Source organism: Asparagus officinalis, chromosome 5 (genome assembly GCF_001876935.1).
Source record: "Asparagus officinalis chromosome 5, Aspof.V1, whole genome shotgun sequence".
NCBI classification, from domain to species: domain Eukaryota; kingdom Viridiplantae; phylum Streptophyta; class Magnoliopsida; order Asparagales; family Asparagaceae; genus Asparagus; species Asparagus officinalis.
Genome location: NC_033798.1, coordinates 128,544,536 through 128,559,250, shown reverse-complemented (window position 1 = coordinate 128,559,250; position 14,715 = coordinate 128,544,536). Strand labels below are relative to the sequence as shown.

General features: G+C 39.8%; 2 protein-coding genes across 2 annotated transcripts in view; both read left to right on the top strand.

Annotated features, from left to right (window-relative positions):
• The window catches only part of LOC109841288, a 3,896-nt gene extending 3,034 nt beyond the window's left edge, over nt 1-862 (top strand). The window contains exons 4-5 of the mRNA XM_020410212.1: nt 364-495; nt 579-862. Coding sequence (XP_020265801.1) covers nt 364-495; nt 579-692 — 246 coding nt within the window. The 3' untranslated portion in view covers nt 693-862. The remainder of the gene's footprint in view (nt 1-363; nt 496-578) is intronic.
• Nucleotides 3,123-9,215, top strand: LOC109841287 (heptahelical transmembrane protein ADIPOR2-like). Its single transcript, XM_020410211.1, has 4 exons — nt 3,123-3,446; nt 3,533-3,631; nt 3,754-3,817; nt 7,968-9,215. Exons 1-4 carry the CDS (start codon nt 3,211-3,213, stop codon nt 8,655-8,657), a joined length of 1,089 nt encoding a protein of 362 aa, XP_020265800.1. The 5' UTR covers nt 3,123-3,210; the 3' UTR covers nt 8,658-9,215.

Genomic DNA, 14,715 nt, shown 5'->3' with positions numbered 1-14,715 from the left:
AAATTTTCTGACTCCGCCACTGATAGGCGGTTTTTTCTTTGTTTGCATGGTGGTTTGTTTCCTTAAAAGTCACATAGCCTATGAATTTAAGTGTTACATGCTTGATCACTTGATCAGATAATGGTTGCTACTTAAAAATCGTTAATTTAGTTATGTATGCTATGATTCAATATGACACAGAACAAATCAATACTGGATACGCTGTCTTTTTTATCTATTGATGGTAACAGTGTTCTCACGTTTGATCTATAGATTCAATTTTTTATGTAGGCTATGGTGTGAGCGAACAGTCTCTTAGTCCTTTTCCTCGGTTATCAATTGTCTCATGTTCAAACAGTGTTCCCATTGTTTTCTTGTTTCCAGGTTGCAAGTCTCATTACCGAGCTAGCATCTGCAGCGGCTGCTGAGAAGGGAATTAAATTTGACGACGGCATGGAGGAGAGGCTCTGTGCTTATGCAAGAGCTGTTGCTCATTTCCCAACTGCTGTCAAAGAGGCAAGTGCCTATGTACAATGTTAGCACCAATAACTGTGACTTTTTAACTTGAAAAGCTTTTTTTTTTTTAACTCATGTTTCAGTTTAAATGGAGGAACGGCTGGTTCTACTCACTTACAGAGAAGGCACTTGCAGAAGGGAAGCCAGATCCTTGCCCACTGCATACTGAATGGCTTAAAGAACTCAAGATTGTATGAGAAATTAAACTTATCTCCCTTTGAGTTTCCTTTGTTTTTGTTCTGTGAATTATTGCTGGGAACTGCTTTGTTCTATTGCTCCATAGTCTTTGTTAAGGTATGAGCAATAATACGTTCATAAACTGGGATTTTGTCGCATCAATTGATCTTGCTTTGATCTTCTTTCCCTCTTTAAGCTTGTATAAACGTCTCTCCTTGGACATCTTATTCTTTATCATCGTTAAGGCTTCGTGTGGCGGGGGACTATTCTTAGATGGGCAACTTTAGATAACATCTCTTATCTGTACGTGTACGTCAGTAGCACTTATCACCATTAGGTGGTGCACGAAGATATCCGTATCTGAGGAAATATTCGTACTTGTATCCATATGGATATATGGTTACTAAAATCTATATTTGTCTTTGATAGATACGGTTATGGATACATGTATATTGTGAGATCAGGATTCCGTGTCCGAAATATCCGAATATATGTTTGTCATACAGCTGCAACATTAGATAAATTAATACATTTGAGATTAATTTTGATGATCAAGAGAGCTAATATGGTTACTAAAATCTATATTTGTCTTTGATAGATATGGTTATTGGTTCAGATATGTAGTGAAATATCTAGATCCGTGTCCGAAATATCCGAATATATGTTTGTCATACAATTGCACCCGTTTTAACCTTAGATAGATTCACAGATGTGAGATAAATTTTTTGATGATCAAGCAAAAGGTAATCTTTGCTTTTTCAGATATAACGAACATAGTAATTTTGTATCACATTAACTATATTTTTTTCAATCTTCTCTAGTTTTTTTTCCATGTCCATTTTGTATCTGAATGCATATCTGCAGATACATATGTATCCATATCCGATTTTAACGGATATTAATATGAATTTTTATTACAAACGTATAACATTTCCTTATCTATGATTGATAAGTGATATAGATACGATAAGTATCATATCCGAGTCGTATCTGCACCATACCATTCATAAGAAAGACGCCGAGTGATCTGTAAATTGTTTTTCTCACAATGCCAGTAAAGGGATGGTATGCTAAAAGTGTTGATGGGGGGTGACTAATGCGTGCAATTTACCTTTGGGGGGTGGCTGAGGAGAAAATTTTGAAGAAGACTGGATCCTCTCTAGTACCCCCCCCCCCCCCCCCCCCCCCCAAGTTAGGTGCTGTATTGATGAGCAAACTTAGGATTGAGTATGACTAATGATAGGGTTATTTGTTTACTTGCTTATTTTTGGGAAATGATCGTCGTCAACTGTTGAGTTATCTTAGGATTAAGTTTTCATGATGATAATTTATTTATTACATATACATAGAGAAATAGCGTGTATGAACCAAAAAAAAAAAAAAAAAAACATCTCGCGTGGGACGCGCCATAGCGTTGCCCGGTAAATAAAGAATCAAAATAGCTCGTCACACGAAATCGAATGCTTGAAAGATTGTCATCGGCAGCTCAGCAGAAAGTTTGAATTTCCCGCTCCCTCGCGCGATCAGCTACATCCTGCAGTGCGGGAAACAGCATGCCTCGCGACCAATCAAAACCGTTTCAGAACCGGCTGGTGGGCCCACTAGATCATCATCGCCCTGGGGCGAGCTGTTTTTTTTCTGTTTTTTAGGGCGGTGCGCATCTGGTTCACCTACCGCGTGGGCCACGATAACCTGCGCGCGCTAAAAAGCGCTCCTTCACCTCCCGGCGAAAAAGGGGACCGTGTCGGACACGTGTCAGTCGCCCACAGGCCTATCTGTTTCCCTACAGCGCGGCCGGTCCCTGCGGTCGCGGTCACGCGCTCTTTTAACATTCTCCGTCGAATACTAATATTTGATACCAAGATGAATAATGTCTTTTCGGAATTTAGAACTTGATTGTACATGAATAAAACACAGATCAAGTAAACCAACGGTTAACACGGACGGTTGATTGGTACCAATATGACTCCTATGGTTATTGATTCGCATATCTAGCCTTAGCTTTTAGATCCGTCGAATACATTGATAAACTCCAGTCGTGTAGACCCTAATTTATTTGACCAGATTTTTACGTCACGATATCTAAATGCTAAGTTCTCCTTACTCATATTAGTCGTATAGACCTTTGTTAAAAGTTTGGTGTCAAAGTTAATTTTTTCCTAAAGGTTACGGTATAAAAGTTGTGATTTTTGTAGGGCAAAACAAACTTTAGAGGTATCAAATTAAAATATGAAGCATACTTTAGGGACCCTAGACAAGAGAACTTTGGCATTTAAAAAGTTAAAATGAAGTAATCTCTAGGATATTTAAGTGCAAGTAACCCTTTGATTAACTCGGAGACATCAGGATTTGTGAGATAATAATTAAAGCGCAGGCCGAGATTCAAAACCCGCAAATAAAATCATTAAAAAAAATAAAACTATTCACACGCCACGTGTCCTCCCGCTTTTGGCGGAGGGGAGAGGTAAAGCAAAGCCCAAGCCCTTCAAAAAGGGAGGGAGAGCTATTAACGAAAGCTAATCGGATCCGGGTCAAAAAATGGGATCCGATAAGGCCATCGCCAGGCGGCGGCGAAGGACGAGATCCATGGAGATTGAGGACGACGACAGAAAACGACCAGCTCACCGCCGCCTGCGTTTGCTGCGGTACGATGAGCTGCCGGAGTACCTTAAGGACAACGAGTTCATCCGCGACCATTACAGGTCTGAGTGGCCGATCAAGGACGCGATCCTCAGCGTTTTCTCTTGGCACAACGAAACCCTAAATGTTTGGACGTAGGCATCTGATTCCAATTTTTTTTTTTCTTATTTTTTTAAAAGAAATATTTCGTTTATTTGTTTGTTGAATTGCTTGTGAGCAGGCATTTGGGCGGATTCCTGTTGTTTCTGGCATTGACGATGATGGAATCGATCGAAGCTGTCGAGGACGTTCGCAATGCGTTCGTTCCGACGATTTCTAGGTTCTTGATTGATTCAGCTTCTTTTCCTCAAAAGATTTTGTCTTTTTTTTTTAAATAATGAATAATGTATAAATTTGATAAATTGCGTTAAATTGGTAATTTTTCTTTGGAAAATCTGGCAGGTTTACGGGTGGATTGATGAATGAGAGTGAGATATCAAAGCATTATTCGGGGAATCTGTTATCGGTAAGCAAACGAATGGTATTCTTTTGTCTCGTTTTGCTTTTCGGTGCACTTTTTGATTTTAATGAGACATAAAAGTAAAACTGTTGGGTTACTGCTCATGGACCACTGTATTGGTGGGTCCTGTTTGAGGATGGAAGTTTGCGGTGGGTTGTAGAGAGTCCAGACGCTGCATGTGTGTTAAAGTTGGAATTGGGCTTGATTTGGTTCAACCTTTAGGGTCAGTTCGTCAAACGGAGCAAAACCAGACCAGGACCGGGTTAAGCCCAGTTTTGTTTTGGACCAAACCCCCCTTCCAAAAGAAAACTAGTTTAGTGACACTATTTGGGCACAAAAATGGGGTAAGATCTAGCCTATAATTTTGGCAAATAAGAAACAACACAAAATTGGACTAGGTCCAGTCATGGCCCAATTTTACAAAGTTGCCAAACACTCCCTTAGTTTAGAAAAATCATGGTTGTCGTTGTCATCATCAGAGCCTTTTTTTATCATAAGAATTGGTTGGTGTATGGTGCTTACTAGTCCTTGAAAATTTTTGCGAAGTTTTGTCACCTCGCCCTTAAACTGATTTAAGGGGATGTTTAGAACAAAGAAGGAAATGGAAGGATAAAGTGTTCTCACAAGAAATCACTTTCTTATTGCTTTCCATTTGCAAACCTTATTTGGATGATAAAAATGGATAAATAAAATTGGAAATTTTGGGGGAAAAGCAATAGATGACATCTACTTTCTTTATGTCATGTTTGGTTGTCATGGAAGGCGGATAAATGAAAGTAAATTGGAAAAGGGAAATGGTGTCGAGAGAATGCCATGTTAATTTATCTCTCCTTATCTTTCACTTTATGTCCAAATGGAATGTCATTAAATGCCAATGTTGCGCCTCCACTTACATTTAGGGGGTGTTTGTTTGCATGCAAGTGAAAGATGAAAGTGAGAAAGTTACTTTCATTTAACAATTAAGGTGTTTGTTTTCATGTAAGTGGTTATGAAAGTGAGATGTAAGAAAGTTGTCACATAAGATTTAATGCAATTTTGACTTCCCCTAAAAAAATGGTGAAGTCACATGAAAGTGACAAAAAGGTAAGTAATTTAATTAAATGATTTTAATTATATTTTCTAATTAATCTTATTTTGCCACGTCATCTTCACATTGTACTTTCAATAATAATTTAATTTTTCAAACAAACACTGTATTTCACTTGCGTGCTGACATGGATGTAAAAGTCATTTGTAAAAAAAAATAACTTACATATTTTAAATTCACTTTCAGATTGCCAAACACCCCCTTACTTTCCAATCATTTTACAGTTGCCAAACAAGAAAAAGTAGAAAGTAAAATTACCTGTCAATATTTGGTATACTTTCCGTTTAATTTCTATTTACTTAATCTCCAAATAGATGTTTTTGAAACCTATGGACGTACTTGCCTGCCTTAAATCTAAAAAGCCCAATTCATGTGTAGAAGATTGGATTTTATAAGTCATTGGTTTAGCTCAAGTAAAAAAGGAACTTTCCTCTCCAATAACTGAGTCATTGAAGGAAGAGGAAAGGTTTATTGCCAAATTTCATGCGAGAATCTTACTGGTCTGGGACTTCTGGAATTTCCTATTTGTAAATAAGCATCAAAAGTCATAGAAATACTTGGTATAAGTGAACACCAAAAGTGTCTTTGAAGTACCTCAGGACCCTCGGAAATACTCCAAAATGTTGGATGATGAACTTCGAAATTTTGGTGGGACTTCAATGACTTTATTTATACCATCCAACAATCCTATTGTTGAAAGTGATACTAGGATCTGTAAGTTTTCCTATTAAACTTTTTTTTAAATATAGCTATAGAGATACTAATATTCTAGTATTTCATTTTAAATTTATAAGGAAAACAGTATGAGGTCAGGCTCTGTCAGGATCACTATTTGTTCTCTGCCAGGATCACTATTTGTTATACATGAAGAAAAAGAACTATACATTCCTTTATTTATTTTTTTCAAAATAACTATTTTTCTTAACTGTATTAAAAATTGGATATGTTGCTTTTGTCTTGTTTTTAGTTGTTTTTATTTGATATTTAAATATATTTTAGCCACTATTTTTGAAGCTGAAATGATTTAACACAAGAAAATGTTTTCCTCTAAAATAATGAAAATAAGATGGACAAATTTTCCTTCATAGTAGTAGAGACTAAGACGAATAAATGGAAAATTGGAGGTGCAATCTTTTGATGTTACGAGTATTCCAACAATTGAAGTCTATATTTTGTCATGGAAATTAGTTGTAGTCGCTATTAACTTTATGATAAGGCAAATAACAAATGTATTGCACTAAGATTCTAATTGTGTAGGATTTGGGTGCGTCTATTCTAGGATAAATTTTGAAAACCATCTATTTACATAAAAAAATCGCAAATTCCGACCTATTCTAAAAAAATTTGTCAAAACCGACTTAGTTTCAGCCGTCTGGCTGAAACTGGGTCGGTTTTATCAAAATATGTTCCAAAACTTCACGGGACTTCAAGTCCTGTGAAGTTTTGTTATGTACAAAAACTTCACGGGACTTGAAGTCCCGTGAAGTTTCGGAAGATTTTTCTTCAAAACCTACCCAGTTTCAGCCCGACGGCTGAAATTGGGTCGGTTTTCACAAATATTTTGTGAATGGGTCGATTTTTGCAATTATTTTCAGGATGGTTTTTAAAATTTGTCCTCTATTCTACTACAGGAGATATACTAAGGGTAGAAAAAGGTTGAAGGAATGTTGTACATTCCATCATTTCCTTCAGCTTTTTGCTACCCTTAGTATTTAATTTCTATAGTAGAATAGATAACGTGTGGTGTTCTTAATTACCCTATGAGAAATATGATTGCCTTTGTAGGGTAGGCACTTGTACTTCTTCACATGTGGTTGCCATAAAAGCTTTTTCTAGCCTTTGTCAACTAGTTACTAACTAGCTTAACCAATTATCACCCTAAAAGGTGCGATCTTAAGAACAGATACATTTATCATTATGTAAATGCACCAGATTCTAATTCGTTTATAATATTATTTCTTACATTTGTTTTAGGCTTCATCCTGTAGTTGAAAGTGACACTGTATGTTACCTTATGGTTTATTGCTACACTGCTTCTTAAAATTTCTCCCCATTTGGGTTTGATCCTGTGCCCAAAGTCAATGGTTAAAACTGCTAGAACATAAAGCCCATGGCCAATTGTTAGGTACCAGCATATGCGCTTTAGCAAGGGAACATTAATTGCAATATGAGCATAGCAATTCTGATGTTCTTCTTTAGCCTTTGCCTAGTATTGTCACCTGAACTGATTTGTCAATACAATGTACACTAGATAAATCAGGACTTGAAATTCTGGAATGGCATAGGTATTGATGTGCTGTATCCTCATTCCCTTTTCTGTGAGAGGTAGGAACTTAAGTAGCACCTTGATGAAACTACGGCTATGTCAATGTTTGTGGCCTTCTCCTTTGAATAACCCACTCCAACTTGTCCTTTTCTTCATCCCAATATTTCACTGCATAAGCCATGATGTCCACTCCAACTTGTCCTTTTCTTCATCCCAATATTTCACTGCGTAAGCCATGATGTTTCTTCTTCAACACAAATGTTTAGTTCCTTTCTCTCTTTCACTTTCCTAAAATTTAGCTGTATTGCGAATCATATTTCAATGCCTGCTGACAGTTAAGTTCACTAATGCTTCTTTAATTTGATGAAGAACTTAAACTACCACGATGAACTATCGTGGAAGTGCTTTGCCTCACAAACAAATGCAGCTTCCAAGTGCCTGCTGACAAATTTTTATTCTCTTAAGTCTTAAGTTGTTAGTGTTATATGTTATTAACAAGTTAGCTATTACATGTGTTTCCTAGCAGCCTGTTATTAACTAAATTCTTCCTTTAAGGGCACGCGGAGGCTTAAAACTGATGCAGAGGAATGTATCAAACATAATATTTCTTGTTATGTTCATGATCATGTTTCCGTATTTACATTTTGTTTCAATAAATATTTCATCACAGTATAATCTTAATTCTCATAATTTATTTCAAGTAGACTTAAGTTGAAAAGTTGTACAAAAAACATAGCATTCGTAACCCACTGGATGAAGCTAAACATTGGGTTAAACTCACTTGGGCATCTTTCTTTCAACAGGAAGCTGCAGGGTTGCAGTTATTCCATTCGAATCCAACACCAAAAAATCCCACAATACCAAGATGGCCAAAGCTAGTCTTCATGTTCGGTTCCATGGCTTGCCTCTCTTGCAGCGCAATCTCCCACCTCCTCGCTTGCCATTCGCATCGTCTCAACCTCTTCTTCTGGCGCCTCGATTACTCTGGCATTTCCATCATGATTGTCACATCCTTCGTCCCCCCGATATACTACGCTTTTCTCTGTAATCCTCTAGCTCAGCTAACTTACCTCTCAATCATCTCAACCCTCGGGATACTTGTCATATTTACGATGCTCGCCCCTGCTCTCTCTTCTCCTCGTTTTCGTCCCTTTAGAGCCGCACTTTTCTTAATAATGGGGTTCTCTGGCGTCGTGCCAGCCGTTCATGCCTTGGTGCTCAACTGGGAGCATCGAGCGTGCCACCTGGCGCTTGTGTTGGAGGTGGTGATGGGGTTGGCTTATGCGACAGGAGCGGGGTTTTATGTGAGCAGAGTTCCTGAGAGGTGGAAGCCTGGTGCTTTTGACATTGCAGGTCATAGTCATCAGATTTTTCATGTCTTTGTGTTGGTTGGAGCCCTTACTCATTATGCGGCTACTAATGTGCTACTCCACTGGAGGGATGGAGGAGCTGTTTGCAGCAACGACACTAATGCCATATTTGCCTTGTTTTGATGTTTATCAGAGCTAGGATATCCTATTGTTGTGAAATCTTTTGTCTCAATTAGATTCTATATTACTGAGAGAGCAAAGGATCTATGACTAACTGTTGGAAGGTGAAGAGGGAGAATATAGAAGCAGGAGTATTAAAGCATTCGTCGTCTGGCACAGATTTGAATGATGTAAAATTAGTTTGTACATATATTTGTTCCATTTTGTATGTGATCCTGTTTCCAGGTCTGAGTGTAATCGTGAGAAGGGAAACATAAGAGGGTTCATTTTGTTCATGGAAATCTCGGTACTTTTTCTCTTATCGGGTAGAGAATGTATTGTTCCTAACGGATAGTGCGAGCGAATTCAAAAGCTGAGAGATTTCTACTCCCAGTCGTGTTTTGTTGTGCATCAGTTCAAAGGCTGGGGAGGTTTGGACTACAATTTGTGCTTGTTGTATGTATTATGTGCTAGTGTAATTGTTGTGCACTAAGACAAGGGTTGAGGTCATGGGCATTCCATTTTTGCTGTCATTCTGCTGTGGGTGCCCTTTAAATGTGATTTGTTTGAGTTGAAATTTCCTTTATGTGGGAATACTTGCATGTTTGTGTTTGAATTAGTTCTTGGTCACTGTATCGAGGTTGGCAGGGAGGAGATATGTTCTCCTTTTACCTTTTTCGTTTGCCAAACTTGAAAAAAAAATCGGTTTGCGTGGTTGTTTGCGTCAAAAGTTGACTTTGTCATGGAATTCATTATATCTTCGGTCGATTACAATAAATTCAAAAAAAGAGATAGCCTTTTTATAAGGCTCCTTTTACACAACAAAATAAAAATTACAACTCTTGAGAAACAAACGCAGGATCGTTGCTTGGATCGCTGCTTGCGTGGGATCTTTGCCTGTGCCGGGGTGCGTTAGCCCGTGGACCACCAAATCACAGATTCTGATCTGAATCGCTGAGGCTGCTTAATGATTACCTTCCTTTCGGCTTTATCGACCACGTGAGAATTTGCAAACCCGGTATCTTGATCAAGTAAACGATAATCGTCTTGCTTAAGCGATCAAGTCATAAGCTCGAATCTCAAGGAAGTGGCCGGCCAAGCCTTCAAAACAGGAACTCTGCTCTCTCTGCTCCTGAAGCCTGCCGCTCCAAACTGATCAGCCCTGATGTTTTCTCGCCCTTCCCCCCTTAAAAATCCCGATATCGGCCGGAGTATTTATAACCCTTGGCGACCGAGCAAAATCAGCTGTCCGAGCACAGGTATTGCCGTGTCTCGCTGCCGACCGGCCAGACAGCAAACGCAACCATGCTCTCGCCGGCTCCCGAGTCAGCTAACACGTCTCGGGTTCCGAGACAGTAAAACCCTGTCTCGGAAATCGTTAACTGCCCGACAGTTTCTTGTAACTACCTTTCCACGTTTTGAAACTCCGTTATTTTAGCAGTTATCAACGTGATTCTCGCCCATAACGTTTCCCACGTTTCTTGAACAGTTAGTGACCACGTATTGGCGGTTATGCAAAGTAGTTTTGGGCCTCTGTGAGCTGTCTCACGTGCGAGACAGTAAATTCTGTCTCGCACGGCGAGACAGTAAAGACTGTCTCGCCGGGGCGAGACAGTAAAAGTCTGTCTCGCCGCTGCGAGACAGTAAAGACGTGTCATCGGCCGGCGAGACAGTAAATACTGTCTCGCATGCGAGACAGTCTATACTTGTGTTCTTTTTTTGACATTTTGGATGACTTCCTTTTTGAGCTGTGTTTGGATTCCTTTCAGCATTTTTTGACGCCTACAGATACCCCCTCCAAAGTATTCCAGACTCAATCTTTTATAGAGGAGTTCTGGGATGCTTTGGATAAGATATGTCTTACTTATGATGGCTTCAACACTTGATCTCTTTGTCTCTCAGTCTATTCAGTGCTTTGTAGAATAGCTAAGATTCTTTCGGCATGGCGTTCATCGCTTGACCGTTGTCGGGATCTTGAATTGAAGCTGGAATTTGTACTTGTGAATTCAGCTTTTGTTATCAAATTGATACCGCATTATTAATCACTGTATCAGTCTTCATAGGAACACAGTTTATACTCATGTATTTTTGGAGTTCTCGGGAAATAGTTTAACCTCGTATACCCGTTGGGAGGTAGCCAGGTTATTCTTAAGAATATTTTGAGTGATATTCTCCAGAAACTTCCTGTTGAGGGTAGGGAAACAGTTTAGACTCGTGTACCTATCGGAGTGTTCAGGTTATTCTTAAGAATATTCTGAGTAGTATTCTCCAGAAATTTCCTGTTGAGGGTAGGAAAACAGTTTAGACTCGTGTACCCATTGGAGTATTTTGGTCTCTTTTTTGTTGGTAGAGGTGAACCCGATGATGGAGAGGAAGAATTTTATATTCTATCTCCTGATCTCTTGTTTGTTGGTAGAGATGAACCCGGAATCGGAGAGGAAGAATTTTATATTCTATCTCCTAGTCTCTTGTTTGTTGGTAGAGATGAACCCGACCCAGGAGAGGAAGAATTTTATATTCTATCTCCTGTTCTCTTGTTTGTTGGTAGAGATGAACCCGGCCCAGGAGAGGAAGAATTTTATATTCTATCTCTTGGTCTCTTGTTCGTTGGTAGAGATGAACCCGGAATCGGAGAGGAAGAATTTTATATTCTCTCTCCTAGTCTCTTGTTTGTTGGTAGAGATGAACCCGACCCAGGAGGGGAAGAATTTTATATTCTATCTCCTGTTCTCTTGTTTGTTGGTAGAGATGAACCCGACCCAGGAGAGGAAGAATTTTATATTCTATTTCCTGGTCTCTTGTTTGTTGGTAGAGATGAACCCGGATGATGGAGAGGAAGAATTTTATATTCTATCTCATAGTCTCTTGTTTGTTGGTAGAGATGAACCCGATGATCGGAGAGGAAGAATTTTATATTCTATCTCCTGGTGCAAAGGAAAACTCCAAGTGGGATCTACACTTAGAGAATCTGGATTGGTTTGAATAATCTTAAATGTCACAAGGTTTGATTATTCAACTAAAAGTGGATCTCTCGTTCATGGAAGGAATCGAGAGGGGATTTTGGTTGTGGTCCTAACTGAGTAAGGTTTTGACCAAGTGGGAGTTTTGAGACGATCCTAACTGTTTAAAGGTTTGATCGTTCAATTTGTGGACCTCTCGTTCATTGAAAGAATCGAGAGGGGATTTTGGCTTTGGACCTAACCGTTTAGAGGTTTTACATGACCGGGTTATCCTTAAGAATATTAAATGTAAAAATTCTCCAGGAACTTCCCGTCAAGAGTGGGAAACAGTTTAGACTCATATACCTATTGGAGTATCGAGGAGCAGTTTATACTCGTATACTCTTTGGAGTGTTGAGAAGCGGTTTATACTCGTATACTCTTCGGAGTTAGGAGAAAACAGTTTATACTCGTGTATCCCATGGAGTCAGGGGAAAACAGTTTATACTCGTGTATCCCATGGAGTAGTTTGGTCGTCTTTATTTGGCTTGTTTCGCCATTATGACGTCGGAGTCAATTAATGCTTGGATCTTATTTTTGAGTCCAAAGCAAATATTGGTGGGATGAAGAATCCTTCTGTGGTATGCACAGTAGTTTGGATCTGTAATCATCTTAGCACCCTCCTGATCTTTAATAGGCGGTAGCTCGATTTTATCATTGGCGAGGAGGTATTCTAATATGGCTGGAGCTTCATCATCTTGGAAAAAATACTCCTTTTGGAACCTCGGATCGAGAGTCGCGTTCACAGCGATTGTAGATGTCGTCGGTTGGCTTTTCTCAGCTTTCTTTCTTTTAAGAAAGTGTTCAGCTTGTTCGCCGCGTATTTTCAAATACGACCCCCAGAGCTTCCAAGACATCGATGGAGAGGTTATTGTGGCATGTTTGCAGGATGAACTCCTCTGTAATAGGATCTCTGCAATTCATTGCTTTGCCACGGAAGCGCTTGACAAAATTGTCGACTGACTCACCGTCTTTTTGCTTCTCATCCAAAAGGGTTCTGATTGACACTTCGGTGTCATCATCGAAGAAGTTACTGAGGAATAAACTTTCCATGTCATCCCAGCAATTGATGCTCCCAAGCTTGAGACGTCGGTACCAATCGAAGGCGGGCCCACGAAGGGTGCCAACGAATGACCGGACCATTAAAGCCTCGTTTCCAGAGATCATGCCCAAATGAGACTTGAAATAAATCAAGTGCTGAATAGGCGAGCTCTTCCCCTCAAACGGTGTGAAGTTAACCAGATTGAATTTGGCCGGGTATGGTATTGAATCCCATTCTCTTGGATAGGGACACGGAATACCTGTCTTTTTCCCTTCTTGAGCCGTCATCAAAGCGTTGATTTTATTTTCAAGATCTTTCATTTTCCCTTTATCGTCTATGTCTTCATTCGAAGGACGTTGAGGAGAATGAGTTAGACCACCCCCTGTGAGAGGTGCTATTGAACCACCCCCAATCTCGTTATTGAGAGAATCCGTTAGATCACCCCCAGCGTTATTGCTATTGGAAGGTGTATCAGCCATAATGACTTCATCCACTTCTGGATCACTATCATCTGCCACATTCTGAGTGTGGCGGCTGGATTCAGCTCGCTGACTGGACTCAGGAGGTTGAGGCCGTTGAGCTAGCAATTCTCTCATTTGTTGGATAGCTAACTCCATTTCTGTCTTCACTTCAGCTCTAATTTCTTCACGTTGTTTGGCTAGAGCTTCTTGAAGTATTTGAGCGAACTGATCAGAGGTGATTGTGAGTACTTCTCTGGTCTGTCCCGTGCTAGACATTGTATCATCAGAAGCGATTGCAGAATAAGTGTCCGAGAATTCATCCTCCGAGGACATTCCTTCTTGCATTCTCTTGTAGTCTCTGCGTCTGATAGCTCCTAATTGGAGTCGAGACATCCTTTGAGCAATTCTTGGATTGACTTTTCCTTTCGGGGAAAAGTCGGGATTTGAGTCACTTGAATGCTGTTTAGACTTTCTTCTATCAGCTACGTTGATGGTGACTTCAGGGAATTCATCATTTTGGACAGCTGCTCTTCTTTTGCGGAAATGTCTCGGCTTAGGTTTCGATAATACAGAGACTTTTCGTGGGATGACTTCTCGTTTGAAACAGTCACATTCTGATAATGCTGTTTTAACGAGTCGCGCACAGGAACAACGAGAGTTTATCTCTCAAATAACTCTCTTTCGAAAATTATTCATAACTTCAACTTGATAATACGACTCATCGGTATGATTGCCAAAAAATCGTATCGTCTGTTGGCATGATCTCCCAGGTATGACGATATCATTTGGTGAATGCGTCTTCTTCTGGGGGTATAAAACCTTGTTGGCATTCTCACCGACGGGCTTTGATTTAATGACTCCTTAATTGAAGAAGAGTCATTATGAGCAGAGAGGTTGCGAGTCGAATCCTCAGCAACAATTAAGCGAGAGTCTTCATCTGTAGTGTTTGACAACTTCAACAAAGATGAAATCTTCCTGCATTTGCGAGGCGAGGAAGACTTTACAGATGAGGATGATAAATACTCCTCAAACTTCGCTTGGTCGAACTCATACTCGACCGTTGATTCAACCGGGATCTTGATGGTTGGCCACGACACGACGGTCTCGACAGCGAGACCGTTGGCTCCCACTGTGGTCGCCAGCTTGTTTGCGTCAAAAGTTGACTTTGTCATGGAATTCATTATATATTCGATCGATTACAATAAATTCAAAAAAAGAGATAGCCTTTTTATAAGGCTCCTTTTACACAACAAAATAAAAATTACAACTCTTGAGAAACAAACGCAGGATCGTTGCTTGGATCGCTGCTTATGTGGGATCTTTGCCTGTGCCGGGAGCGCTTTGACTCGTGGACCACCAAATCACAGATTCTGATTGAATCGTGAGGGGTTTAATGATTCTTCCTGCGTTTATCGAAGTGAGAATTTGAAACGATATCTTATCAAAGTAAGATAGTCGTTCTTCTTAAGATCAAGTCAAAGCTCGAATCTCAAGGAATGGCCGGAAGCTCAGGAACTCTGCTCTCTCTGCTCTGAAGTGCTCCAAATGATCAGCCCTGATGTTTTCTGCTCCCCGGGGGG